Source organism: Ursus americanus, chromosome 16, assembly GCF_024610735.1.
Source record: "Ursus americanus isolate L20-20 chromosome 16, mUrsAme1.1.p, whole genome shotgun sequence".
Classification (NCBI taxonomy): Eukaryota; Metazoa; Chordata; class Mammalia; order Carnivora; family Ursidae; genus Ursus; species Ursus americanus.
Window position 1 is genome coordinate 10,808,248 of NC_142142.1, and position 27,888 is coordinate 10,836,135.

At 59.4% G+C, this 27,888-nt stretch overlaps 1 protein-coding gene across 1 annotated transcript; it reads right to left on the reverse strand.

Moving 5' to 3' along the window:
* Positions 1 to 5,684: 5,684 nt before the first annotated feature.
* Positions 5,685 to 27,311, reverse strand: WNT11 (Wnt family member 11). The gene is made up of 6 exons (XM_045816312.2): positions 26,949 to 27,311; positions 22,994 to 23,176; positions 15,302 to 15,537; positions 13,448 to 13,725; positions 10,372 to 10,664; positions 5,685 to 6,503 (listed from the first exon to the last, which is right to left on the reverse strand). Exons 2-6 carry the CDS (start codon positions 23,074 to 23,076, stop codon positions 6,329 to 6,331), a joined length of 1,065 nt encoding a protein of 354 aa, XP_045672268.1. The 5' UTR covers positions 23,077 to 23,176; positions 26,949 to 27,311; the 3' UTR covers positions 5,685 to 6,328.
* Positions 27,312 to 27,888: the final 577 nt, after the last annotated feature.

A 27,888-nucleotide genomic window follows, 5' to 3' on the forward strand; every position in this document is an offset into this window, starting at 1 on the left:
CGTTTTCTGTTGCTTCAGAAATGGATTTTGGACCCAGCCTGGGCTTTGGCACAGACAGGGACCCATCCCTGGTGACGACTGGGGTCTCTGTTTGCGGGGAGAGGAGCTCTTAGGGACAGCCGGAGGGAAGGGCAGCAACTGTCCGGAGGAGAATGGCCCCCCAAATTGACTACCTGAGGGGCAGGACGGCTGTTAGGGGCTCTCCTTGGAGCACTGCAGGTAAGCCCCATCGCACGCCTGCAGGGACAGCATGGGACAAGCGGCCAGTCCCCAGAAGTTGGCCTTGGCTCACCAGCTGATGATGGTTATCTGGAAGCATCCAGAGCCAGGGTCTGCAGCAAGCAGGCTTCCTGCCTACCAGCTCTACCCTTCCTTGGGTCAGACGTGACGGGAAGTCAGGACAGCTCTTGGGGGAGAAGAAGGACGATATAAACCCTGGAAAAATCACCGTGACACTCCCGTGGCAGGGGCAGGAAAACGAAGGCAGAGTTGAGATTGTTTGGATTCTAGACATGCTGGACTCAGCGGCCTGGAGTCCTGGGCTGCCAGGGCCGTGGAATGTTTTGGGTGGTGGTCCAGAATCTACGACAAGCTGAAGCAGGATCTTGAGTTAGCAGGTGCCTTCAAGGGCAGGCACCCGCCGGGCTGCTGTGCCGGCCCCTCCCAGACACCCCCCCCCCCCCCCCCCCCCGCTCCACAGCCCAGCACGCAGGTGCACTTTTACGGCTGCAAAGATGGTGGAGACATAAACACTCAGGTTTGAACTACAGCTGTGCCGCTGTCCGGGAGCTCTGGGGCCCGGGCCTCTCGAAACTCTGTCTTCACCTGCCAGCCCCGAGGCCAGCCTGGATGGGGTGTCTGGGGTGGTCGTGTGCTCTGCCACCTCGGCCCCCCCACCCCTACCCCAACCCTCCAGCACCCCTCTCCCTCTGGCCTGGCAGGTGAGGCCATGGGGACCGAGGGGCCGATAAGGAGAATATCTTGAGCAGCCGTAGGCCCCGGGGAGCCGAGCGGATATTGATTTGGTCTATGGGAGCAAAGGGACCCGTTAAACGGGCTGCAGTTAAATCGCTCTGCCTGAGGCCAGCCATCTCTGCGGGTGGGCGGGGGACCTGGCGGGCGGGTGGTGGCTGGACCAGCCTGTGGCTAGCACCCTGCTGAGGATGGTCTCGGACACCTTGAATCTAATGAACCAGCCCAGGGCCCGAGGCGGACTGGTGCCCACAGGCCCCTGAGCTCCAGCCACACCCCGCTTCTTGGCCTCCTCCCAGCAAACCGGGCCCCATGCCTTTGCTCCTGCAGACCCCTCCCCTTTGCCTCTTCTTCCCTCTCTTGAAATCCTCCTCAGCCTTCCAGACTCAGTACAAATGGCACTTCCTCCGTGAAGTCTTCCAGGTTTTCTACTCCCTATTCCCGACACTTTGAGAGAGGTGGGTTCCCCCCTCCCCGGATCCCCTAAGCCCCCAGAGAGGCCCTGGCTGTGTTCTGACTGTAGTCAGCCCTGCTGCACTAACTAGGAGGTGTGGGCCCGCTCAGGGGGGACACGTGCGCTTCATCCCCTCACGCAGCCCGCCGCCCACAAGTGTAGCATGGGAATCCAGACACCGGCTGATGATGGCGAGCTCCTCAGCCGGGGAGGACGGCGCAGGAAAGTGTCAGCTGAGCTCCGGCCTGATGGCCATGGCTGGGAGCACCTGGCACTTGCACCTGGACTGCCTTCCCCAGTCCCTGTGACAGCTATCAAGAACTGCTCGGTCTCCTCTTCCTCCCGTGCGACGCCCTGTCCGGCCACTCGGGTTCACGGGCGATACCCATTCCCAGCCAGAGGCCACCTCCGTCCCTCGGACACCCATCACAGACCTGCAGCCAGGGAGTCTGGGGCTTGAATCCCCGCTCTGTCCCTTATGGCTCCATAACCTTGGGCCACTTGCTTCTGTCCCTGGGCCTCAGTTTCCTCATCAATAACATAGAGATACTACTTTTCCAAATTATGAGAATTAAATGAGACGACTGTTGCAGAGGCCCAGAGGGGGCCAGTGGCTGCCTGGAATCACACAGCAAGAAAGTGGAAAACATGCCGGGATTCCTGCCTCCTGGCCCCAATCTCCCCCTACCCCATCCAGCCTCCCTTGGTCCGGGGTCCCGGGCTGGGGCCTGCATCCTGCTGGGGGCCTGCTCTGTGTAACCTGGACCTGGCAGCTGGTCACCATGGCCTGAGGAACAACAGACCATCAGCCTGCTCAGGGCTGCGCCCGGGCCCCCCTTGGTTGTTTCTCGGGCCTGACCTGGCCTCCCCAGGGGCCCTTATCTGTCCATTCTCTCTTTTCCCACCAACCTAATCTCTCCCTCTTTTCAGGAGTTCCTGTTTCCTCTCTGCCGCCTTCTTGTCTCCCTCCTCAGGCCCCATCTCTCCCATGTCTCCAGCCGGCCTCCCACACTTGGTTCAGAAGCCTCCTCGGAGCAGCTGGTCCTATCCTCCTTGGGGAGTCGCCCTCTTTCGCAGGCTTTCCAGGCTTACGGAGCCCAGACTGGGCCTGCACTCCTCTTGGGCAGGAGGGAGGTGGAGCGTGGAGAGCCTGCTGGCGGCCAGCATTCTGACACCCACGGGTCCATCCCTGGGCCTTTTAAATTTTCAGGCTTGGCTATTGATTCAGGGGCTTCTACCGTGCTTCCAAGGCAATGGTTTGAAGATTTCTACTCTAAAAGTCCCAGGTACCAAGATTTCATGGCTCAAAATCTCTGCGCACAATGAGATCCTGAGACCCTAGAGCTCTGAGGTTCTGGGATTCACACGGGGGGGGGGGCACCCCTATCTCACCTGGGGGGCAGCTCAGCCTAGCTGCATGCTCTGAGCCCTGACCTGGCCGGGGAGGAACCTCGCAGACACCGGCCCCCACCCCCTCTTGATGGCCCAGCCCCTGACCAGCCAGAGGGGTGCAGGGCTTCATTGCTGGCCTGGGCACTGGCCAGTGGCAGATGCATAAGGCCCACGGAGTCGGGGGCCCAGCCGGGTCTTCAGTCTTGAGCTGGGAAGAGTCTTCTGCCTTCTAAGCTCTCTTCCTGTGTCCAACCGGAGTGAGGACTCGTGAGAAGAGGGTAGGGTCTGGTGGCAGACACACCTGGGCCCCCAGCACCACACCGCAGTGGACCTACCGTGAGATCTGGGGAGAGCAACCTCCCCTGCAGAGTCCCGCCTTCCTCTCCTGCCAGGTGGAGCTAACCGTGCCCACGCGGGGCTTGCTGTGAACGTGACTCAGGACGGTGTCTTTGGACCAGCATGCAGCAAGAGCACAATAAACGGTAGGTTTGTGATCACCCTTTCTGAGAATCACTCTGGCTCCTTGGTCCAATTTCTTCATTTGCTTGTCCTGGTTAAGGTCCAAAGAACATCCCCAAATCCAACATTTCTGAGGCATGAGCTCAGCCCCAAGTGTGCCACTCCCAGATCCCAGGGCCCCACAGGTGCACTGGGCTGGTCCCAGCTCAGGAGGAGGCCCCCGATGGGTGGGGGAGGCAGACGCAGACACAACACAGACCTGTACTACGACTTGGCTCAATGCAATGTCCCAGAGGAGCACAATGGCCGTGGGAACCCAGAGGAGGCCCAGGCTGAGGGTGGTCAGGGAAGGCTTCCTGGAGGAGAGGACCAGTCAGCTGGGAGGAAGGAAGATTGGGCAGTGGCTGGCCACAGTGAGCATGAGTGTGATGGCTGCTTTAATGGTTCAGAGGGTTGCAGGGAGCCTGAGGAGGGAGAGCTCCCTCCCAGCCATGACGGATGAACTGGGTAGAGATGGGAAGGCTGGGTAGAGATGGCCATGACGGATGAACAGGACTCCAGCAGGGAAATTTCCAGTCCAGGCCTGTGACACACAGCAGCCAGCCAGAGGCAGGCCCAGCAGTCAGGTTTCTGCATCCCTGAGTGTGGGCATGGTCTGCTTGTGGCTGGAGCTGAGGGGATGCTTGGGTAGTTGCAGGAAATGTGCCTGGAAGAGCAACCAATGACCTGGGGGAGAGGCCTTGTATGCCAGGGAACTGGGGATTGGTTTTGCGGGCCGTGGGGAGCAGGGGAAGCCCTGGGCCCGGAAGACAGCACACTCCAGGGGCTTGTTCAGTGCAGACCGAGTTTTCTGCAGAGACGCTCGCGCCAGCCCCTGGGATGGCCCGCAACCCCACCAGCACCCTTATCAGTTCTGTAACCACAGGAAAGGCCCTTCCCATCTCGGAATTTCCTCATCTGCAAAACAGATTGAGAGACCAGAAGACTTATCTTGAGGTTCCTTCCAGCCTGTGATTCTGTGACTGTGGCCACCCGGCGGCGAGCTCCCAGGCAGGGACTTGGAGGGTGGCCACACAGCCCTCTGTCTTCCCCTCAGTGATCGGTCCAGCCTCTGGTGGGGGTGGGACGATGTCCATGACGTCCCACCCCAAGGTGCCTGCTTCATTTCTCCAAATCCTGCCCGGGCTCTGAGGCCCCGCTCAGCCCCAGCCCCTCCAGGGGGTGCCTTAGCTAGCTCCGGGACACGGAGAGGCCACCCCTGCGTTCGCGTCTCCTCCCCGACACACGGAACTTCAGGTTACGCCCTTCTCTTACATCCTTGGACTTATGGGGTCACCCCACGGCCAGAGCACATGTGATTACTAACTGCTTCTATTTGGGGGGACCTACTGAGTGCCACCTCCCCATCGGTGCCACCCACGTGCCAGGAGAGGAAGCCGAAGCTCAGAGAGGGCCGCGCTGGCCACACTAAGGCCCCCCCAACTCCCTGGCTGCTACTTCTCAGCGCCTTTGCCTCTTTCCGCCTCCCTCTCCCTGACCTCCGAAGCGAAGATGCCCCAGGCCCAGGCCTCCGTCCTCTTCGCTTTTCTACCCACCCGCCCCCTTGGTGATGATGCCTAAATGTGCATCTCAGGCTCTCCCCACCAGTGCTGCTCGGACCCTATCGACCTCACAATCCCCACGTGGCCAAGTCTGAGCGCCAGCCCTCCCTCCATCCCCATCTCAGGGCTTCAAGGTATCCCAGCCAAACGCCTGTGACCTTCTTGACCCTCCTTGCCCCACACCCCACAGCCATAAAGACAGCAAATCCTGATGGCTCCACCTTTGACACAGAACAGGGATCTGAGCGCTTCTCACCACACCCAGGGCAGCTAGCCTGGCCCAGGCAGAGGTGGGGGCGGGGCCTTCCCAACCACCAACCTTAATCTCTGCCACCCCCCTTTCCAAATGGGGAAACCGAGGCCCAGGGTGGGGGAAGCCTCCCCCACAGTCACACAGGCTGGCAGGAGGCTGAGTCTGCCACTACCTTCCTGCGGTCTGTGTCCCCAGCTCCCCGGAGTAGGTTTGCTCTGGAAGCTAGCTTAGCAGGTCTGACGACACGGCCAGGCTATGTGCACCCGCCTCTGTGTGTGTCCCTGAGGAACAAAGAATCTGCCAGCTGGGTTTATGTTTCAAGACGTCTGTCCTCGCCCTTGACCAAGAGATCTTACGGGGAGATCAGGGCCGGAGCCGGGGGGCTAGGGACATCAATCGGGAGCCGCCTCGCCTCGCCTGGAAACCCGAGAGTTCACCCGGCCCAGCCCCAGGGAACTACTGAGTTCACTTGAGGAGGCCACAGACTGCAGGGGCGGGCTGGGGTTCTCTCACCATTTATTTCATACAGCTGTTTAACAAGCTTGTTTAAAATAGAGATCATTATATATATTTATTTATATATATATATATATATATAAAATATATAAAGAGGAATTGAGGCAAGCCACCCCAAAGAAAAAGCTATGTTTTATAAATATTTCTGTAGCTCCCACATCCCAAAGGAAGAAACAAAACAAAACAAAACAAAACAACAACAAAAAAAATTTACAACCCAAGCTAGTGGTTCCATGTGGTGGGCCCAGCAGGCTCAGACCCTGGGGGCAGCCGTGCGGGTCTCAAGGGTTGGGCCCGCAGAACATTCTGATGGGGGCAGGCAGACCCCTCCCCCCTTCCCGGAGGTTGGTGTCTCTGGCTGTGAAAGGTCAAGTCCGTAGCAGTCCTGCCAACCCCATGCCCCTTGGCTTCTTAGAGCGGCCTGGAAGGCGCGAGTGGGCACTCCCGGGCTCCGGCTGCCAGGTTATTTTTAATCTTGTCGGTTTCCTTTGATGTCCTGGCCCTCCTTCCAGGGTGGCCAGGCCTTCTGTCCCCGGCGCTTTCCACGTGGAGGCAAAGCACAAGCCACCTCGCACGGCCGGCATCTGGGATCCCCAAGCGACCATCATGGGCGGGGTGTGTCCGGGCCCTGGTCGGGGGTCGGGGCTCCGAGGGTCCCCGGCGCGGGCGTCCGGGCGTCCGTCACTTGCAGACGTAGCGCTCCACCGTGCGCTCGCAGCGGCGGCACGTGACGTAGCAGCACCAGTGATACTTGCAGTGGCAGCGCTCGACCACGCGGTCCGTGTAGGGGTTGTAGCCTCGGCCGCAGCACATGAGGTCACAGCTGTCACTGCCGTGGGACGTCTTGTTGCACTGCCTGGGGGGTGGGGTGGCAAGGGGCGGTCAGGGAGCGCGCGCGCCCACCGGGGTCCCGCAGCCTCCCGCTACCCGGGGCTGCCCGCTCAGCATCTCTAGAAGGTGTCTTGGTCTTTGGGGAACTGGAAATAATCCCTTTCCCTGAGGGTACTTCTCCCTTTCCCCTGGATTTCTACTAGGCATGCGTCCGAATGAAGGCATGGTTTTGTTTTCTTGGAGGTGTCTTTTTTTCTATTCCTTCTACTTCTAAATAGTGGAAGGAGCCTCAAACCACTCTAATGACCCTGTCTTCATATCCGATCTTGAATTATATTGTAACAAATGTAAAGATCGTTTTTACATTGAGAATCCCAGGATAATTCTGGAACAGACAAAACAGCACTAGATGCGAGGCAAAGTGAGTATGTGGCACACTGTTCGTTGAGAGCGAGCCTCTGTCAACCATTTGCCCCTGTGTGCCAGGCGTTTCCCTCCAGTATTTTATCTTCTAGGAGGCAGGCGGGGTCCTTGGGTCAGTGGAATTATTATGCCCATTGTACAGATGGCAATGGGCTCGGCAAATGGCAGAGGCCTGTTCAAGGTCTCACAGGAGTCTGTGGGCAAGCAGGGCTTAAGCGCAGGGCTCCTGAAACCAAGTCTAGCACACCCTAAGGGCAGAGAACCCAGAAGCTTCCAGGGGTTGCATTTCTTTCCGAATCACACTCCTGGGGGAGAAGACACTGAAGGTCCCTTGGACCCCAAATATCCAGCTGCAGGTTGGCAGTTCCTCTAGCCGGGCTCAGGCTAGCAGGGATGTTGTTATGGGAGGCAGCTGGGTCCCCACAGCCATGCTGTCCCGAGAATCCCAGAATGTCCAAGATGGGCAAGTTCTAGAGATGACTAAGTTCAGCCCTCATACTTCCTGATGGGGAAACTAAGCCACAGAATGGAAAGGGAGCCTGCCCAGAGTCACAGTGTAAGCATGGGGTCTGTGAGAGTTCGGGAAGACTTCCTGGAGGAGGGTCATCTAGACCATGTCACGAAAGACAAGCAGAAATCTAAGATGGAGAGGAGGGAAAAGGTGTTGGGGGCAAAGAAAACAAACAGCCTGGGCAAAGGCAAAGAACTGGACCTAATCTAAGGGGTGAGAACAGATGGAAGGGGTAGTGCTGGAAGTAGGGAGGCCAGAGAAAGAGGCCGAGACCTGGGCTGGGAGGAGGCCATGGGGTGGGAAGGAGGGGGCGCAGGGAAGGAGAGTCGGGAGGCGAAAGTGGCCTGCAGGTAGGGGCTGCCAGCAGTTGCAGGCAGAAAGGAACAGCAGGAAGAACACGTGTCCTAGAGTCAGACAGACCTGGGTTCAAACCCCAGCGCTGCCACTTCCTCGGCATGTGACTCAAGGCAAGCCACTTAACAGAGGTGACTTTGCTTAGTCACTCAACACCGTTCATGCCCCTCAGCCTTATCCTGGAGGTCTCCGGACAACTCCTCCAGGGAAGGGTGGTAGGAAGAGGGAAGAGTTTTTCGTTTTTATTTCTAGATCCCTGACATGCAGTGTTTGAAACCTGGCCTCCAACCCCAGAACCAGACAAGGTCTGCAGTGGCGCTGAGGGGGACGGAGAGTGGGGGTTAGGGCTGAGGAGAGTGGGGCTTGGAGAAAGATCCCGGGGCCCAGGGCAGGTTTCATCAGTGCAGGGGCCACTGAAAGAAGCATGACAAGAGGGTTGGGTTTGGAATGCTGACTGCTGCTGAGGCCTCAGTTCACCAAGCTGGATGTGAGGAGGGCCGCAGGGTGCTGTCCCCAGCTAGGGGGCCAGCCTCTAGAGAGCTGCCACCCGTGCACACGCTTCTTACAGTTAACGAAACTCATTTACCTCCAACCCCTTGTACTCCCAACTCCCCTCACCTAGTAAAGCTCATGTTTCCCCCTCCTCCAGGAAGCCTTCCTTGATGTCCAGGCTGGGTCAGGGCACCTCAGGACTCCCCTCACCTTGGGCTTTCCTCTGTCATAATCTAACCTCGTTTCTCCCCCTTCCTTATGCCCGCCAGAGCCTCGTGTCATAAATAGATGGGAAAGTGTCTCTGGTTGTAAGCTACTGAGATTTTGGAGCTGTTTGTGACTGCAGAAAAAGCTGACCCACACAGATGTCTGCAAAAGCCCATCTTCAGAGGAATGGCTGAGAGCCAAGCATGGCAAGAAACCTGGTGGCAAGTGGGGGGAGGCATTCAGAGAAAGCAAGGGAGGCAGCCGGTGCTGAGGTATGGGGCCTCCTCGTCTGTGGTTCGGGGGCAAGCAGAGTGGGGGCTCCTGGGAAAGCAGAGGCCTGGCAGCCGGGGGTGGGGGGAGGGGAGAGCACCATTAATGAGCCTTCCCATGGGACTGACGCTGCCTAGCACAGAGGATCTGCCCAGGAAGGGTAACGGGCACTTGCTGGCCACCCCTCGGAGGCGCGGTACCCTCTGCGTTGCACAGACGAGGCTGAGCCTCGCAAGTGCAGGGATTTGCTCAAGACGCCACAGCTAGGAAACTGCAGCGCCGGGGTGGGAACGATCCTTCCCGCGCACGCGCACGCGCACACATCCCCGCATGGATCCGGGGAGGCCCTCTGTGTGCTCTGGCCTTTCCCCAGCCTCTCTGGGTTCTAGAATCCTTCTGCCCCCACCCCATCCTCATCACACCCACCCTGGCTGCCTCAGACCAGACTCTCACTCCTTCCTGTCTCCCTGGCCCGACCTGGTTCCATCTTCACTCCACCCGACCCCCCTCAATCTGGCCTCCAGATGGGAGCCAGGGCCTCCTCACTGAGTCTGCTGCCCCGGCCTGTGACGAGGGAGCCCCCCACACCAGCCCCCCTCTCTGGGAGACAGGAACGTGGGCTGAAGAGGAAGCAAATGCTGGCGGGGTACCAACTATGTGCCAGACCCGTTCTCAGACACCCTCGCTCTGGTTCAATATTCTTTTAACCCCGCAGAACACTAGTTTTGTGGAATGCTATTAGGGGCTCCTTAATAAAAGAGTTCCACAGCCAAACACCTCTGGGAAACGTTGGCTTAGGCAGATCCTTTACTATGGGATTCCTCCGAGCCTTTAAAATGTTCTCGTGCTTTGCAAATCGCCAAAGAGAATTTCCCAATCACATTTGATTGCAGAGCTGTTTCTATGTAACGTCTCGGGACTAAGTTCTCCTAGAACAGTCTCTGGGAAACACTGCTGCCCTGAATCTTCACCAGCCCCGCCTGGCACACAGTAGGTCCGCAGTCACCCTGGTTCCCTTTCTTTCTCCTGTCCTGAGCTGGCTTTGGCAGTCGTGAAGGGGCCAGCTGTAGGGACCCCAACCCCGGCTCTTGAAGTGGGGACCAAGGGGAGAGAGAGCTGGGGCCCGTGAGCTGGGGACATGGGAACACTGTCCATGAGCCAGCCCTCCCGCTCCTGCTGCCCTTGTGAAAAGCAGCCGCCCGGGTTCCGTCTCTGGCTCTGAGCAGACTTCCTGCATGGCTGTGAGCTGGCTGCTGTGTCCTGCGCCTCACGTCCTCATTTGTCCCACCAGCAGGTTACATGACACTCACCCTTCACTCACTCATTTGACAAACACTGACTGAGGACCCGTGTTGTGCGGGGCAGCTGCTTTCCCAGCCAGCCTCCCAGTGTGGTCACTGTGTCTCCCTGTCTCCCCCACCCGGGGGGAAGGAGGGGGCTCCCACCAGCCTCCGCTCCCCGGGGGCCCCTGCCTGGGCGAAGTATGCAACGGCCACTCCCAGGAGCTCTGCTGGCAGCCCCTGGGCCCTGGCACTTCTGCTTGGCACTCCTGGGGCCACCTCCCTCAACTGGGCAGGGACTCCATCCTCCAGACGCCAGCTGAGGCGAGACCATGTGCCCGGCGGCAGGCCCTTACCTGTCTTGCGTCCCATGGGAGCCCACCTTCTCGTTCTTCATGCAGAAGTCAGGGGAGCTCTGCAGATAGACAAGCTCCGAGTCCTTCACAGGCCTGATATCCAGGTCCTTGGGCACCAGGTGCTTGCGGGTGCCCATGGGTCGGTGCACCACCTTGGTGGCCGACAGGTAGCGGGTCTTGAGGTCGGCAGCCACGTCCCGGAGCTCCTGCAGCCCCTTCCAGCAGGTGCGGATGGAGCAGGAGCCGGACACGCCGTGGCACTTACACTTCACCTCCAGAGAGGCGCGCAGAGCCTGCAGACAGGGGAGGGCGTCGGGCTGGGCGGCCGCAGCCCCCTCCCTGGCCTGCCCGGGGACCTGCCCTCCCACATGCCGGGTGCTCTCAAGGAGTCATCACCTCCTCTGGGCCTCAAGTGAGGGAGCTTTTGGCTCTAAAGCTGGGGAGCATTGGAGGATCTCAGCTCCTTCTCCAGCCGGGGGTGGCTGGCAGGGACAGCAAGGGAGTGGCCTTTGCTGGGGTAACAGATGCCAAGTGCCCGAATACATAATAGGGCTTAATCGTCATAACAGTCCTTCTCGGGAGGTATCATTACTTTCCCCATTTTCAAAAGAGAAAACAAAGGCTCTGAGAGGCCAAGTCTCAAGCTCAAGGTCGCACAGCTAGAAAATCCTGGAGCCGGGATCTGAACTCAGCTCTGCGGGCAATTCCAAAAGCCATGGCTTTTCATTGCTCCATACTTTTCTCTTACACCAAACTGGGGCTCACTAAATGCTGGTTGGGAAAAAGGGAAAAAAGAGAAGGAAGGAAGGGGAGGAATGAGGAGGGAGAGAGGGTGGGGGGAAAAGAGGCAGGAGGTAAGTGCATGGGGGCGCATTCCCTGGCCTGGCTGGCCCTTCCCCTCCACAGCCTCGTGAGCCCCAGCAAGCCCCTCCACCGGCCAGCGACTCTGTCCTACTCTGTGCAGGGCAGGCACCTCGCTGCCACCCTTGCAGAATGGCCGCAGGGATTCAATGGCAGGACGCGTATGAAAGGGTTGCTTTGTGAACTCTAAAAGTCAAATCAATACCGGTTTGAAAACTCAGTCTAATGACTGTGGTGGAGTGGGGAGGCTCGGGCTCTGGGGCTTGGGGAGACTCTAGCCCCAGTTTCCAAAATGACTCCGTCCCATCAGCTTCCTCGGGCCTCAGTTTCCCCAGGTGTACCGGAGGGGCATGCGTTAGATAGATGGCTTCTGTAGGCGGTTCAGTTTTGCGAATTAACCCTTGCTTCTTTGCACCCAGGACTCGGATCCCTCGGCCCAGGCCAGCCCTCCACCTGCCCTCTGCGGAGCTGCAAGGCTTATGGGTCCCCTGGGCCTACCCCTGCATTAGAAAGATGGGGAAACTGAGGCACAGAGAGGGCAGAGACTTGCCCAAAATCATTCGGTGAGTTAGTGCAGGGGCTGGTAAGGTCCCAGGGCTCCTCTCCTTCACCGGTGCCAGGAAGTGGGGAATGAGGGAGTCCACTGGCTCTAGAGTCTGGAGTTGGCTCAGCAAAGCTGTGAAGAGCACAGGAATGAGGTGAACCTGCCCGCAGGGCACCTTCAACCTCCCAAGGGCATCAAGGTACTTCTGAATCATCAAGGACAGTCAACTACATTTAGCTCCTCAGCTCAGATGGGTGGGAAGGGGCCCAGAGCTTCCGGATGCCCGCCATGGGCCTGTGCGAAACATGCTGGATCTGCTGTTTCATTTAACCCTCACGAGCCCTGTGGCCCAGGGGGACCAAGGGGGGGGGGGGGCTGGGTCCTTTTGCAGATGGCCCCAGGGAGGCCAGCCCCCCAGGGACAGCCCCAATGAGTCTAAGGAGCCTGTGTGGACTGCATGGTGGGGGGATGGCTGTGCTCCCGGCAGCATGAAGCTCAGGCCTGTCCGTGGGTAGGAGTGAGGCTGGGTTCGTGAACTGGGGGCCGGCTTCCCAAGGATGGGGGCAGGCCAGCAGGGTTGAGAGGCAGGAGTCCTGGGTCCCTGGCCAGGCCCTTCTACAGGCCCCTGGTGTCTCTTGGCCTCAGTTTTCCCAACTGTCCAAACATGGCCTGGACATCCTAGAATTCTTCCATGAGAGAACAGTGAGAGAGAAAGGTCAGGACGTGGAAACCTCTGGACTTGGAGTCCAACAGACCTGGGCTCCATCGCACCCTGAGTCCTTGGCCAAGCCACCTAAGCTCTTTCTGTCTCCCTTGCTGCCTCTGTACAGTGGGCCTGCTGGGGCTGTAGGAAACCAAGAGATGCCATCTGCACCCGACACACCACCCCTCAGGCCCCACCACTCCCTGTGTGTAAGGGGGGTAGCAGCCCCTCCTCACGGGGGATTTGCGGACTTCAGGACAGAAAACTCATCAGGCATCACCATAGGGCCTGGTGCTCAGATTGGCAAAAAAGGTTTTTTTTTAATTTTCTAAAAATAAAAAGGTCCGTTCATTTACTTATGCATTCACCCCAACCTTCTGTGGAATGAGGTGAGGCATTCATGAGACACTGGGAGTAACAGACGTTGAGGGCCAACTGCACTCTGGAGCTGGGCGGGCGTCCTTGTTAGGGCCAAGGAGAACACCCTGTAGGCTAAGACTCTTGCCCCACAGCCCTCCCCACGCCTCCTCCCACACCCAGCCTCGCCTGAGGCCCCACGGGAGAAGCCAGAGGAACACGGCCAATGGGGACTAGAGAGCACCCAGCCAGTCCATTTTATAGATGGAAACAACTGAGGCCAGAGAGGAAGTGACTTGCTCAATGTCACACAGCCAGTTTAGTGCCAGAGCCAAGGCGGGGACTTGGAGCTCCTGACTCCTAGCTCAGTGTTCCTTCTGCTCCGCCCAACATTCTCAATTCCAATCCTGGTGGACCCCCTAGAGGAGGAGGAGCCTGGCAAGCCGCAAGCAGCTGGAAAGGGGAGAGCGGGGGGAGCCCGGGAGCACATCGGTGTGGGGGGATCAGGGCCCGTCCCCCCCGCCACCCCCTCCATCAGGGCATACTGGTGGCCCTTTCCTGGCCTACTGGCACAAGCACAACCATCTGGGGTGGGTGGGGTGGGTGGTTACCTGTCTCCCCACTTCACTGTTGTGTAGACGCATCAGTTTATTGGCTTGGGATCCTGTTTTTTTCACCTTCATAGGAGCATCGGAAAACTTGGCCCCCATGAGGAGCCCGTAGCTGAGGTTGTCCGCACATCCTCCCCAGCGGTTCCCGGGCCCGGGTGGCTCACCTGGGACAGGGCCGCAGGAGCAGCCGGGCAGGTCGCCGGAGGTGCAGGCCCGGGCGATGGCGTGGCTGATGGCGGCCGCCGACAACGCATACACGAAGGCTGACTCCCGGGTCCCTGCGGGGAAGTGCTGGGTCAGCCCGGGCGGGTGACCAGGGGACAGGACCTCACCCAGGCCTGAGGGCCTCCTCCTGAGCCCCTGCCTGCCTCCGTGGGGCCGGCAGGGGACAGGGGCTACGATCAGGTGGAGGACAGCACTAGGGACATTAATCTGTCACTTGCCCATTCTGCCACGCGTACCTTAGCTGACTTGGACACTCACTCGCAAGCTCGCCCCCGCCTCCAGAGGCCCGCAAAGCCCGCACACCCACAGGCGCCCCTGCTCGCACACACTCACGATTCCAGATCTTCCCCTGCTTCCCTGCACTGAGTGTGGGGGGTTACTCCTCACAGAACTCGGGACCCGAGGGGCAGATGAGTGTGCAAAGAGCCAGCTGCAGGTTAAAACGTGTCCCCCAAAAAGATAGGGTCAAGTTCTGACCCCTGGTACCTATGCACATGACCTTATTTAGAAATAGGGTCTTGGCAGGTGTGATGGAACTAAGATGAGGTCATCCTGGATCAGGGTGGGCCTGACCCCAATGACTGGTGTCCTTACAGAAAGGGGGAATCGTGGGTACAGATACGTGGCCGGGGAACCCCATGTGACAGAAGCAGGGATTGAAGCAATATATCTACAAGCAAAGGAATACCGAGGTTGTTGGCAGCCGCTGAAAGTTAAGAAGAGGCAAGCAAGAATCCTCCCTGGGGCCATCGGAGGGAGCCCCGCGCTGCTGGCTCCTTGATTTCAGACTGCCAGCCTCCAGAACTGGGCGACAGAGCTTTGTTGCATGAAGCCCCTGTTTGTGGGACTTTGTCACAGCAGCCTGGGGAAACCAATCCGGGCCCAACATGCCTCTGCTGTAGAGTGTCCTCGCCTTAGGTCCACGCGAGTCCCCGCCCCTTCTCAAGCCTCAGTCTGCTTAACTGTGGAATGGGAATGCTAATCCCTACCTCACAGGCTTGCTCTAGAGTTCAGATAATTTGGGAAGGGAGGAAGCTTTGTCAAGTGCTGCACAAACCATAGCTGTTACCGTGCACGGGTGAGGTTAGATCCATGGGGCACTGCTGCCCATCAAAGACCCCGGAAGCCACCTGTTTCAGAAGGTGGAGCCCCTACCCCCCCCCCGTTGTGCACCTCACAGCACCTGCTGTCACCTCGGTCTAGAATGACCCGTGCCCACCTGTCTGCGCGAAGGTGGGCTCTCCTGTCCTCGTGTTACCTCCTCCCCTCCCCAGAGCCTCCCGGCCGCATCCACCCTTTCTTCCTGCATTGGGGTACACGTGCACGTGTGCTACGCTGACACTGGTATAGTCCCTCTCTATGTATTCGTTCGTTCATCGAGTCATGCCTGGATTCCCATATCTACGATGAGTTCAGCCATCCATCCGTCCATCCACACCTGCATTCTTCTCTGTGCATCCCTCCACCGCCCAGGAAGTCACTCATCCAGCCATCGCCGAGCCATCCACATCCATCCGTCCGCCCGTGAGTCCACCCACCTCTCCAAACACACGTCCGTGTAGGCCTGAACGCATCCATCCCCACCTGCACGCATTCCGCAGGCCCCGGCAGCCCCCGCCGGCTCCCTACCTCTCTCCAGGTCAAGCAGGTAGTTGGGGGCAAGCTCGATGGAGGAACAGTTCCAGCGCATGTCCGCAAAGGCCCTGCGGCAGGCCTTCATGACCTCGCGGGCGGCGTGCACGATGGTGTGCATGAGCTCCAGGTTGCTGCGGCAGAGCTGCACCTGCGCCGACACCAGCCCCTCCAGCTGCTTGCAGTGCTGCGTCTGGTTCAGCGCGAGGGCCGCCGGGGTCTTGGACAGCGCCCTGCACGCCGCCGAAGGGCAGCACCCAATGGAAGGAAAGACAGAGCGTGAGGGGCCCCGTTGCACCTGCCCTGCTGGTCCCAGCCTTCCCTCGATGGGCTGGGGGTGCCTTTGCTGGCAGGAGCTGGGAAACTAAGACCCAAGGACCCTGCCCCGGCAGAGCAACGGCTCCCCCTCCGCTCCCCGTGACCTTGGGCACATCACTGTCCCTCTCTGGGCCAGGCCCTCATTCATAATATAGGACCTACTGTCATTATCCTAACAATGAACAGTTTAACAGCTCACAAAACACCCAGGCCCCCCTCCTTGTTTAGTTCTCACATCGCTGTGAATTACGACTCCTTATTCAACGTTCAGTCAACCCCCAGCCTCTGTATGTGCTGGACACCGCGCTACATGCTAGGTGTTTACAGTCACATCATAATCCATACCACTAACTGAGCACTTACTAGATATACAGTACGAGTTAGGAGCTTACCATATATCCGTTCGTTTAATTATGAAATTCATTTACTGGGCTGTAAAATCCCACACACGTGCAAGGAATTTATTAAAGGATTAAGGAGCCACTCAATGTTGTGATAAATTAGACTTAGCCATGAACTTGCTGTGTGCCCTTAGATAAATCACTGTCCTTTTCTGGGCTTCAGCGTCTGTACCTGTAAACTGTATTTCCCAGAATGGGTTCCAGTGAGACACTCTGAAAAGGGATCCATGCATAAGCACATTTGGGGAACATGATATACTCCGTTCCCCCCTTGGAGAGCAATTGATGCACATTTACATTTTAAAGGCCCTGAGAAGTCCCACAGCAAAGCAACAGGCTTGGTTTTGTCTAACTCAGGAGGCGGCTGAGCACAAAGCCCTTTGTCTGAGAAACCTCATCCATAGTTTGGGAACTGCTGGCCTGGGGGTCTCTACGAGCCCTGGTGATGTTATAGGACCGAGGAGCTTCCCAGATTCCTGCTCTAGGCACTGGGATTGCAAGGCTCCAGGACCAGGGGTACATCCTGGATGCAAGTTTCTCCCAGGTCCTTCGGCAAAGAGCAGCCCCTCCTCTAAGCAGGCTTAGAGGGACCCCCAACAGCTTTAAAGGGTTCTGCCTAGATTCATCCCCTGCCTCAGAGCCAGCTGGCCCTCAGCAAGCCAGCAGAGACTTGAGGAAGCCTTGGGGGGTGGGGGTGGCGCGGACCGGCCCAGCCACAGCGCTGCCCGCTTCTGCGAACCCACAGTCCTCACCCAGGGTCAGAGCTGAGACCTAGTGAGGCCAAGATCCCACAACGCCCCACCTGAGATCCGAGGGAGGCAGCACCATGCTAAAGAACAGCACGGGCTGGGGTAGACTCCTGGGTCTGCCATTCTCCCTTGTGACCTTGAGCAAGTCACTTGGCCTCTCCCTGGCCAGCAACCTCTCAGCATTACCTGGGGGACTAACTCGGTGGGCCTCACGTGCACCGCCCAGGGCTGCCCAGGGAGGGAAGCTACCACAGTCACTGCCCCGGTGGTCTTTTCCTACCTGTGCCCACTTGGTCAAGGCCAAGGGCTGCCTCAAAGCCCTCTCCAGCACGTCGTTAGACATGTGGCCATACCAGACTCCGGGCTCCTGACGGGGACCGCCCTACCACCACGGCTTTGCCCAGGAATACCTTTCCCCTTGCTCCTGTACCTAAATGAATACATGAACTCGACCGACTTGTGGAAGAAATATTTACTAAGCACCAATTCTTCCTGAACTCATTTGGGAATGAACGCGACACAGATCCTTTCCTCAAGGAGCCTTGAATCTGATGGCTACACAGACCCATTCACACCTATAAGGCAACGACTCAGATGTTCCCGCTCGTGGGCCGGCCCAGGGAAGAGCTCAGACTTCGGGCACAGCCGTGTGACATGGGTAAGTTCCCCAACCTCTCCGGGCCTCATGGCCCTCATCTGTTATAAGAAAATGATAATTTCTGGGCGCCTGGGTAGCGCAGTCGTTAAGCGTCTGCCTTCGGCTCAGGGCGTGATCCCGGCGTTCCGGGGTCGAGTCCCACATCGGGCTCCTCCACTGGGAGCCTGCTTCTTCCTCTCCCTCTCCCCTGCTGTGTTCCCTCTCTCGCTGGCTGTCTCTCTGTCACATAAATAAATAAAATCTTTAAAAAAGAAATGATAATTTCCTCTTCAAAAGGCGAGGGCAAGACTTCAATAAGATAATGCATATAAAACATCTGTAACATTCATACATGGGGTTGCTTCTGCTTCTTGCTGGGTGAATCCTGGACCGGACGGAATCAGAAGACCTGGGTTCTAGCTCCAGCTCTGACCTCTATGTGCCGTTCATCTTGGGCAAATTGCTTCACCTCTCTGAGCATCACCTACAAAACGGGAACTCCTAGAGCTCCTGGAGGGGCTAAGAGGGACACTAGGTGCTGCATTAAGTCCTAATAAGTCAGTTTCCCCCTGCCTCTCACTCTCCGCCATGTGCCCCACCCAACCCACGACTCCAAAGCAGAGAAGGCAGAGCCAGGACAAGTGGGCCCAGCCTGATGTCTGCAGTCGGGCTGGCACGACCCAGCCTGAGATCGATCTTGGCTACCTCGGGCCGCCTCTCCTCACTGCTACTCCCGGCCCGGCCCTACCCTCCAAACCACGAGCAAGGAAATGTCTGGTGTATTTGGATGCAAACCTTCCACATGGTTTCTTTCTTTCCTTTTTTTTTTTTTAAAGATTTTATTCATTTATTCGACAGAGATAGAGACAGCCAGCGAGAGAGGGAACACAAGCAGGGGGAGTGGGAGAGGAAGAAGCAGGCTCATAGCAGAGGAGCCCGATGTGGGGCTCAATCCCATAACGCCGGGATCACGCCCTGAGCCGAAGGCAGGCGCCCAAAACCGCTGTGCCACCCAGGCGCCCCTTCCACATGGTTTCTTGACCTACACTGAGCCATCCAGTCCTCCCTGGCCCTCTGAGCCCCGGAGGCCTGTCCAGGCCGAGGACCCCTCAGGGAACCTCTGGTCTGGATTCCTGCAGCCTAGACTGGGTGAGGTATGACCACACAGAGGCAGATGCCATCCCCCTGGCCTGTTTCCTGGTCGGTACAGCCCCCCCACCCCCGCACCCAGCTCACACTACCCATACTCATGGATGCACTACCCCACGCAGGCACGGCACTCCCCAGCTGGCAGAGCCCCTCGCTTCACCCCCACCCCATGCTCACAGAGGGGTCAGCCTGGGAGATGACTACCCCCTTTGTACAGAGGACGACACAGAGGCGCTCGGGGGCCCAGATGCCCGGTCTCCTCCCGACGGCATCGTCCCGTAGACCCGGCCTCTCCTTCCTGGATCCCCTCTCTGCTGGGCTGGGGGCTGCCGATACTCTGCCTGTCCTGAGCCCTCTGGGCCCTTCATTCCTGCCCAACTTTCTTCCTTCCCCTCCACACCAGTTCTCTGTTCCACAATGGGAAGGGTGATAGGAGATACTCAAGAAAATCCCTGACACAGCACCAGGCACGCGGTGGGCACTCAAGCAGCGAGGCTGCCTTCTGAGTCCTTGCCCTGGGCTCCCGTTCCAGCCCAGGAGTGGATAATGAAGGCCCAGGCTTTTCCCAGGGGAGCTCAGCGCTGGCAATTCCTGAGTGCCATGTGCTTTGGCTCCGAAGCGGGGGGTGCTCTGTGCTTCTGGTGCCTGGGGACCTGGGCCACTCTGGGTATCGGTCTGTCCCGCTCTGAAATCTTCCAGCCTCCACCTCCCCAGCCGGCGGTGAGAAGAGGTGCTAGGAGGGAAACCCCAGTGAGGACTCCCCCAGATGAGGCTCCGACCGCCAAGCAGGGCAGAGGACAGATAGGAAGCATTCTGGAGAGCCTTGGGGGGCGAGGAGCTGCTGGAGAGAGTGGGGCAGACGGAGCAGCCAGCCGCAGCCTGCAGGCCGGGAGATCTGGAGACAGGAGGCAGCAGATTCCACTCCCAAGGAGGGCAATGCGGTCATCTGGTAATTAGTGGTAATGACCGTTTCTAACTAAGTCCCCCCTCGGGGAGGTAATCAAGGATTAGGGCGGGAGGCGGGGGAGTTCCCGTCTGGACATCTCCTCTGGCTTACCTCGCTGCTGCAGACCCCTAATTGAAAACATTTTGGTTTATCAGGGGATGGGGACACGGGGGAGAGGGTGAAGAAAGGACAGAAGGCAACAGAGTTCACAAGCAAGGCCTGTGCCAAGGATGCCACGGTGGTGGCCAAGGTCTCTTTCATCTCAGAGTCGAGGGTTCTCGGGGGAGTGGCTCGGGGGCCGAGACTGGGCTTCAGCTCCAGCTCCATTGCTTGCCTAACAGGAGACCTTGGACAAGTCATGGGCCCTTGCTGGGCCTCAGTGTCCCCATCGCATTGTGCAAGTGGGGACACTGAGGCCCAGAGAAGGTCAGGGCTTGCCCAGACATGTACACAGCCAATCAGGCAGAGCCAAGCCAGAACCCAGGCTTCCCAGATCCCAGGCTAGAGCTCATTCACTCCCATTTTAGAGATGAAGAAACTGCGACTCAGAGAGGCAGAAGCTGTTGATTTGCCTGAGGCGTGGCTTGTGGCTAAAAGTGGCAAAGCTCAGGCTGAGGCCCAGGTTCCAACAAGTGGGCGTTCTGGGCCACCGAGCCACATCTGGTTTCAGTTTTGGTGTCAGATGCTCTTTCACCTTCAGTTCCCTTCCGAAGCCCAGGGCAGCAGGACCCCCAGGGACAACCCCAGGATAGCTGAGTCTCCTGGGTGAGCCCCCAGCCTCCAGCCCCACTGTACATTTCCCTAGTTCCAACTGTCCCGTGGCTCCCTTTGACCCTGAGGCCACGGAGCAAAACCCCTAACTCAGACCCCCCAACTCTACATCCTGCCTCTGCTGCCTGGGAGCTGTGCCACCCTGTGAGTTAGAGGCCCCTTGTGCCTCCGCTTCCTGTTCTGTTCAACCAGGGTGACAGCAGAATCCACCCCCCTCCCCCCCCCCCCCGTGGTGGTTGGGAAATTCAAATGAAACAATCTACATAAAGTGCTCAGAACGGGGGCAACTGCGGGGCTCAGCTGGTTAAATGTCTCCCTTCGGCTCAGGTCACGATCCCAGGGTTCTGGGACAGAGCCTGGCATCGGGCTCCCTGCTCAGTGGAGGAGAGTTCTTCTCCCTCTTCCCCTCCCCCCTCCATTTGTGCTCTCTCTCTCTCAAATAAATAAATAAAATCTTTTTTTTTTAAAGTGCTCAGAGCAGTGCTTGGCATGTAACAAGGACACACACACACACACACACACACACACACACACACACACACACACAGTTGTTATGCTTAAACTCCACACCTGTCTCCCCCTATATCTCCGGCTCTAGCAAGAATTTTAACAACAATCAAGGGGCTTGGCTGGTTGGAGCCCACCTGCCTGGGTTCTGATCCCACAGCCACCATTACCTAGCTGTGTGACCTTGGACCAGTAACTGAAACTCTCTGTTCTTTAGTTTCCTCATTTGTGAAACGCTAGTGATAACAATATCACCCACCTCATGAGAGTATTATCAAAATTAAGTGACTAAAGCTCTTGGAAAAGAGTCTGGGGATTTAGGAGCGGGCTCCTGTAACTCCTGGTTTCTCTGTTTCCCCACTGTGCGCTCGCCCGCCTCTCTGCTTTTGTCCCTGCTGTTCCTCCTGCTGAGATCCCTGCTTTGCATTCCATCCTTGCCCATCGAAATCCTACCGACCCTTTGAAGCCCAGCCCAAAGTCACCTCCCTTAGATGGGACTAACAGCTCCTCCCCTGGGCTCCCACACTTCCTCTCCTAGGACACAGCCCAAAGTCCACTTTGCATTTTGACCCGTCCATCTTCCCTAAGGAGCGCTCCTGTAAGCCAGACCCTGAGTTGTACCCATTTTTGCAGCAGCCCAGGCTATGCAGTGGGCACGGCATGGATGTTGGGTTTAGACCCTCCCCGGCCACATGCCACATGGGGGCTCATGCAAGCCACACACTTGTCAGAGCCTTGGCATTCCCACCGTTCTTGGCCTCTGGTGCTCCTAGGGCTCTTTGGCAAATCACTCCCCGCTTGGGACCTCAGTTACCTTATCTGTAAAATGGTGTGGTGGGTGAGGAGGGCTTGGACGCTCTGATCAGGGTTCCCACCAGCTGGCACAGTGCCAGGCACCGGCAGTAGAAGGTGGCTCATGTCTCACAAAACTAATCAGAAGCAGCCGAAGAGAGCCGCTGGGCCCATGCTTCTCCTTGCAAACAAGAAATGCAAGAAAGATGGGGTCCCTCTCCTGAATCACCAATTAATCGATAACTCAGCCCCAGAAGGGGCAGGACCAGTGACCTCAGTACTGTTTGCTGGCGGCCCAGCCACAATCACCCTGTCTTACAGCTAATCCAAGAACCTTCCTCATAGCCCCTCCCCAGTCCCCATAATCTGTCCCTGCCTGTTTTATCTGCATGGCTCCCTCCCCACCCCCCAACTCCAGACTCGTCCTGTCCTGGATGTCCCCACCACTCAGGGAGTCCCTCCACCTGAAGTGCCCTCCTCCCCACTGCCCCCACCCACCGAAGTCCCAGAGACTCCTCAGGCCCCACTTAGGGGCACCGCCGCTCACAGATCACCCCAAGGTCCCAAGTATGTGCCCCCCACCAGGTGGTCTCCCCTCCTCTGGGCCCCCACAACACTACCCTGGTCACTCCTAGGGCACTTGGAGTTATTTACGGCCTGGGCTTATCTCTTCCAGCCCAGAGGGCAGCTCCTCCAGGAAGGGGCTGGGTTTTACTCCTCTCCCCCAACCCCCCTGCGCGCCCACAGCCCTGCACAGCGCAGGCACTCCCTTCTGCTGGATCCAAGAGAGCCTCCCTCTCCCACCTACCGGTCCATTAATAATTTCTATCTAAAGGAATACCCTTCACATGTGCATAGCATCTGACAGTTTACCAAGTTCTTTCACGAGCCGCTTCTCATCTGGTCTGAGTGAGCGAGAGACTCCTTCCCTCCTTTGACAGAGGACACTGAGGCTCCCAGAGGTTGAGTGACACTTCCCCCAAGGTCACCCAGGTGGAGGGGTCAGGACTGTTTGAGGATGTTCCGCGAGGGTCAGGAGACTGACAAGGAAACCTGATACTGAGCAGGCCCGCGTGCAGGGGCACAGACCCTCTTGATGGGGCCCCTTGACCACACTGTCTTTTTCCATCTGCCCCTGTGGAGGTCTTGCGCAACGCTCAGCCGCACACGACCGGGCCGGCAATTCTGTCGCTTTCCACGCCCTGTCTCGCTCCCGCCTCACAACCCTCCGGGACAATATTTTACAGAGTAGGAAAAGGAGGCTTAAGAACGGTGACTTGCCCACGACCCCCAAGCCAACTGCTGCTCCCCGGTCCGGGGCACGCTCACCCGATCCCCAGGGGGCCCCCTTCATGTTAGAGGCTGCCCCCAGCCGCTTGTCCCACAGCCCGACTGCGTAGACGCGAGGTCCCTACTTACAGCCATTTGATGCCGTAGCACACGCCGGTCTGGAGAGCCAGGGCGAAGAGGAGCGCCTCGCAGACCCGCGGCCGCGCCCTCATGGTCGCGCGGCACGCGCGCTCGGGGGTCGCACCCTCGAGGAGCTGCACCGAAGTCCCGCCGCGCGCTCGGCCACCGCCGCTCGTCCTGCGCGCACGCCGCCTGCAGTCGGGGAGAGCGGAGGCGGCGGGTTAAGGCGGCGCGCAGGGCGGGGGCCGCGGGGGGGGCGTTTTATTCAAATTACAAAGGAGGGGTCCGGCCGGGGAGGCCGAGCGCGCGGCGGGCGTCGCCTCCCGCCCCGCACAGCCCCGGACGCGGCAGGCGTCTGGCTCAAATTAGGTGTCGCTCGAGCGCGGCCGAGGGCGTGTCCACCTAGCGCGGCCCGTGGCTGGGATCCAGCCTGCCCGCGGGCAGGGAAAGGGGCGACTGGACCAGAGACAGAGGGAGAGAGGCGGTCAGAGACCGAGGCAGAGGGAGCAGCCGGGCACAAACAGACCTCGGGAGGGACGGAAAGGAAAGGAGGAAGGGGGTCAGGGCCGAGGCCGGGTGCGCGCGCGAGGGCAGATGGCCGGCCCAGGATGTGCGTTATCTCCAAAACATGAACTACTAGTTAGTAGGGAGGGCCTTGGCAATTCTCTTTCCCCGCTGGGCCTCAGTTTACCTCCTCTGTAGACTAGGGACACAACTGTGATTCGAACTGGGATTCAGACACAATTCGCCTTTTATAAAGGAAGTTTATCGCATTTGAATTGATCGCATTTGCTCCTCCCAGGAACCCTGTGACATAGGTACCATCACTGCCCCCATCTCACAGATGAGAAATCTGGGGCCCGGGGATGTGGAACGGCGTCGTTTATCCAGTGAGCGGCAGATCTATGCTCAGTGTTCTACTCCCAGGTGTCCTGTGAGTTCGCTGATGGTCGCTAGGAAATGGGGGCTTGCTCTGGGCGTCGGTGAAAGGGAAGATGAGAAATGAAATGGCAAAGGTCTTTGTACAGTGGTCCCGCGTCTCCAAGTCCCCGCCTAGCGGCCCCCGCTTTGGAGCGTCGGGTGGTGCCCAGGCCGGAGCCAAGGCGGGACAGCCTGGCCAAGGCTAAGCTGTGCTCCCGGGGCCGGCGCGATGCCGCCTCTGGCCGCCAGGGGACGTCCTGGGGCCGCGGAGAAACCGCTACCCCGCCCGCCCGCAGGTCGCAGGGCCGCCTCTCGGGTTTTTTCTTTTTTTTTCATCTTTTTTTTTTTTTTTTAAAGTCTTTCTTCTCTTCATTCTCACCTCGTTAACTCTCTTCCCAGCTTCTCCCAAATTTACCAACACCTGACGTTCTCTCGGAGACAAGCACAGCTCTCCAGCCCCTCTCCCCTGGGAAGGAGCAGAGACAAAGAAAAGAGATCCCTTTCTAAAGGACTCGGGGAGTTGGAAAAGGAGGCGCCCGCCTAACAGGGGGCGCTTGAGCGGGAAGGGGGCGTTCTCATCTGGCTGTGTGAGTTTGGGCGAGCCCTCCACCACGCCCAGGCTCAGTTTCCCCTTCTATGAAACAAGGGACTGGACTTGACCGCACATCTCCCGAAGTCTTTCGAGCCTCCCAGGAGCCTGCGGTCTTTGAGCTCCCCTCTCTGCCTGAGTTTCCACTGTTACGAATGCCTGTGTAGTGTGTGCGTGTCCGTGAGTGCCTTAAGCACACACACAGATTCGAAACTGCACTGTTTTCTGAAGCCTTGCGGCATAACCCAGAAGACAGGGAGAAAACCCTGAATTACGTTTCTTTTTCCTCCTTCCCAGTCTCCCGTTAGGCGCCTAACACGGAGGAGCTCACTACAAACGTGCGGAGTCCAAGGCTAGAGGTCTCAGCGGGGCTCTCAGTGTAACTGAGCCCCCTCTTCCCACCCAGCCTGCATCCAAACCCTTTGTCTTGCGGCCCTGAAAGTCTGCCACACTCCTGAGAACGAGAAGTGTATCGGCTGGATATGGGGGGAGGGGAGAGGATCAAAACTCCAGTCACTGTCTCTTTTCGCCCCCACCCCATCCCGAAATGTGGGCTCCCCCCCCCCGCCAGGCGCCCTGCATTCCTGAGGGGGAGGAGGAAAGGACTGCACGCGGACGGAGGAGAGTGCGGACTCGCAGCGGGGGATCCGTGTCCAGCCCAACTCGCCCAGAGAGAGGAGGGGCCGCCCTGGTCACAGCAAACGGGGACCCAGGCCTACAGCTACTCCAGGCTTTTTCTGAGAGGCCGGGTGGTCCCGAGCTTCTCCCTCCACCACCCCAGCACGTCGCTGGGAGAGGCAGCACCTGGCCTGGCCCTCTGAGTCCTGACGGATTATTCCTGTCGCGTGTAAGAGCGTCCAGTACAGCGGCGCGCGCTGCTGGGTCACCCTCAGCCTGCGCCCTGCGGGTCAGGGCGCACTCGCCTCCCGGAGCCCCCGGCCCGCCAGGGGGCGCTACGCCGGGGTTCGAGGTTGGATCCGCAGCTGCCTCCCGCGCCGTGGGACTTTGGACAAGTCCCCTCCTCTTCCTGAGCCCCGTGTCCCCGTCTGGGGACGGGATGAGGCGTAGAGTAAGTGCCCTCTCCGTGCTGGTCGTTCTATAAGACATCCACTTGCCGCGGTCAGCCCCGAACTGCTCGACCCCTTGCTTCAGGCCCAGCGCGGAAGTTCCCTTGGGGCCAGGCGCGTAGTGGGCCCGCGTCAAAGCGCAGTGTCTGCGAGAGACAAGCTGTCCCTTCCTCCCCCCGCTGGGGTTAAGGCCCAAGCTACTCCGCCGGCGAGAGAAGTGGCCTCCCGGGCTGTGCACCGGGTGCTCAGTAGCCGCAATCCGCTCCAACAGGTGGTTATAAGCCTTGGGCTCTGAAGTCCTTGGAAACGCCACCGCTAGGGCGGCCGCCCCTCTGAGTCAAGCCGGCGGGGCCACGCCGAGCCTCCGCTATCGGGAGGAGCTCGCACTGGACCGGGAGCGGGCACCGCGCTCGGGGCCGGGTGTCCACGCGGCGCGCAAGGTCGGCGCGGGCCAGGCCTGAAGCCTCGGGCTGCGCAGCTGGCAGAGCCGACCCTGCAAGCCGGTGACGCCGAACGACCGCTTCAAGGTTACCTGCGACGCGAAGCTAGGCCGGGCCCACAACCCGGCTTTGACCCCAGCCGGCAGTCTTGCGAAATCTGTCTGCTCTGCTGCGAACGATGCGCCGGGTTACCCGCGAGACGGGTTATTTTAGAAGTGGGAAGGGTGGGGTGGGAGAACCCGGGGCACCTCCTGCCACCCCTCTGGAGCTGGACCCTGAGAGCCTAAGGACCCTCAGGGTCACGGAGACACCTCAGCACCAGGAGGTGGGAGGTGTGGGGCTCGTGCGCGAGTTCAGCCAGATGTTCGCGGCAGCTCCAGATGTGCCTCCGGTCCCGGGACAGGACTCTTCTCCTCCCCACCCCCAGCCTGGAGCTCAGGTCTGTAAACAAAGTCCCAGTTCTCCCCTTCCCCCGCCGCCTCGGGGAATCGGTCTCAAAGCAAGGCGTCCGCCCCCCGCCCCCAATTTGGTAGAAGCTGCAGTGCTTCTCCGCCTCTGGCCACCCTCTCCCGCCCCGCCACACACACCCTCTTGCCCGGCCTCACGATCCAAGTCCCCCACCCCCGGGATGGCTCGGGCATGACCTCATTCGCCTGCCCAGTGGGAGAGAGAGGGTCGAATCGGGGGAACCGGGCCGGGAAGGCTGGCAGCGGCCCGCACAATCGGCACATCCCACCTCCAGCATACAGGCCGGGAAAGCCCGCGCCCCCCAGGCCCCCGCCGCTGCGCTCCTCCAGGGGGTTCCTCGGAGAACCGCAGAGGGGAGGTGTGGAAAAGGACTTGATGTGCTTACCCTACGGGGTCGCGCCATCCCCCTCGGACTCGGACGCCCCCGCCCTGGCAGGTCCCAGCTGAGCACCCGCGCGCTGCCAGCGGCCACTGCTCACCTCCTGGGGCGCTCGACGGGCGCGCCCTGAGTGCCCCGCTGCCCGGGCCGGCGGGGGAGCGGCTAGCGCGGCCCCCAGCGGACCCGAGCGCTCTCCGGGCTGGGCAGGCGGCGAGGGCGCCCTCTTCGCGCAGCGGCAGCAGAAGGACGCCCGGGATCCCCGCGAACAGCGGTCGGCTCGGGCTCCGCGAGGACTGACTGTAGCGCGGACTCAGGCTGCAGGGGGCTGCCCGGGCTCTCGGGGCCTGCGCTCGCCCGCTCGCCGGAGCTCTCCTGCTCGCGCGGCGCGGTCTCCGGCGCGGGCCGCCCAAACTGCTTTATAAGGCGCGGGCAGTCGCTTTGATCCGCCCACGTCAGCGCGCCGAAACCCCACCGGGTGGCTCCGGCCGCGCGCGGGGGGCGGGGGCGGGGTCCCCGCGGAGCCACGGACCCGCGGCGCCAGCGGCACAGAGGACTTCGCAGCCTGTTGAATTACAAAGCGGGGACTTATTAACTGGAGCTGGTTTTTAATAAGCATGCCTGCTGCCAGCCTACTGCGGACCTGCGGTGCGTGGGGCCCAGGTAGGGCCGGTTTCTAAAGCTCGCAGCCAGCCGAGCAAGGAACCTCAACCAGTCTGGTTTGACAAAGGAGAAAGCCAAGGCTCAGAGGCAAGTCCCACTTGGGGCTCAGCCTGGAGCCCCGCGGGTATCACTAGGTGTTCCTCTTGCAGATCGGTTACTTGAGACATCTGGGGGTCCCGAGGACTGCGTTGGCGTCCCAGGACGTCCTTTGAGGGGTCATCTCTCTAATCGTCTGGTTCCAGTTCTGGAAAAGGGATCCGCCATCCTGAGTTTTCTGCGGAGAAAAGGAGCGACAGCGCGCTGCACTGTGAAGCCCGCCGTAAACCTTGAGCACTAGAAGGCAGGCGTTCCAGCCTCTGGGGTGACTGTTGGGGAGTCTT

Coding starts and splice junctions, on each gene's coding strand:
- WNT11 (XM_045816312.2), bottom strand. CDS start 23,076: ATGAGGGCGCGGCCGCGGGTCTGCGAGGCGCTCCTCTTCGCCCTGGCT. Junction 15,538..22,993: donor TGCTACGGCATCAAATGGCT/GTAAGTAGGGAC, acceptor GGCGGCGTGCAG/GGCGCTGTCCAAGACCCCGG. Junction 10,665..13,447: donor ACAGTGAAGTGGGGAGACAG/GTAACCACCCAC, acceptor CCCTGTCTGCAG/GCTCTGCGCGCCTCTCTGGA.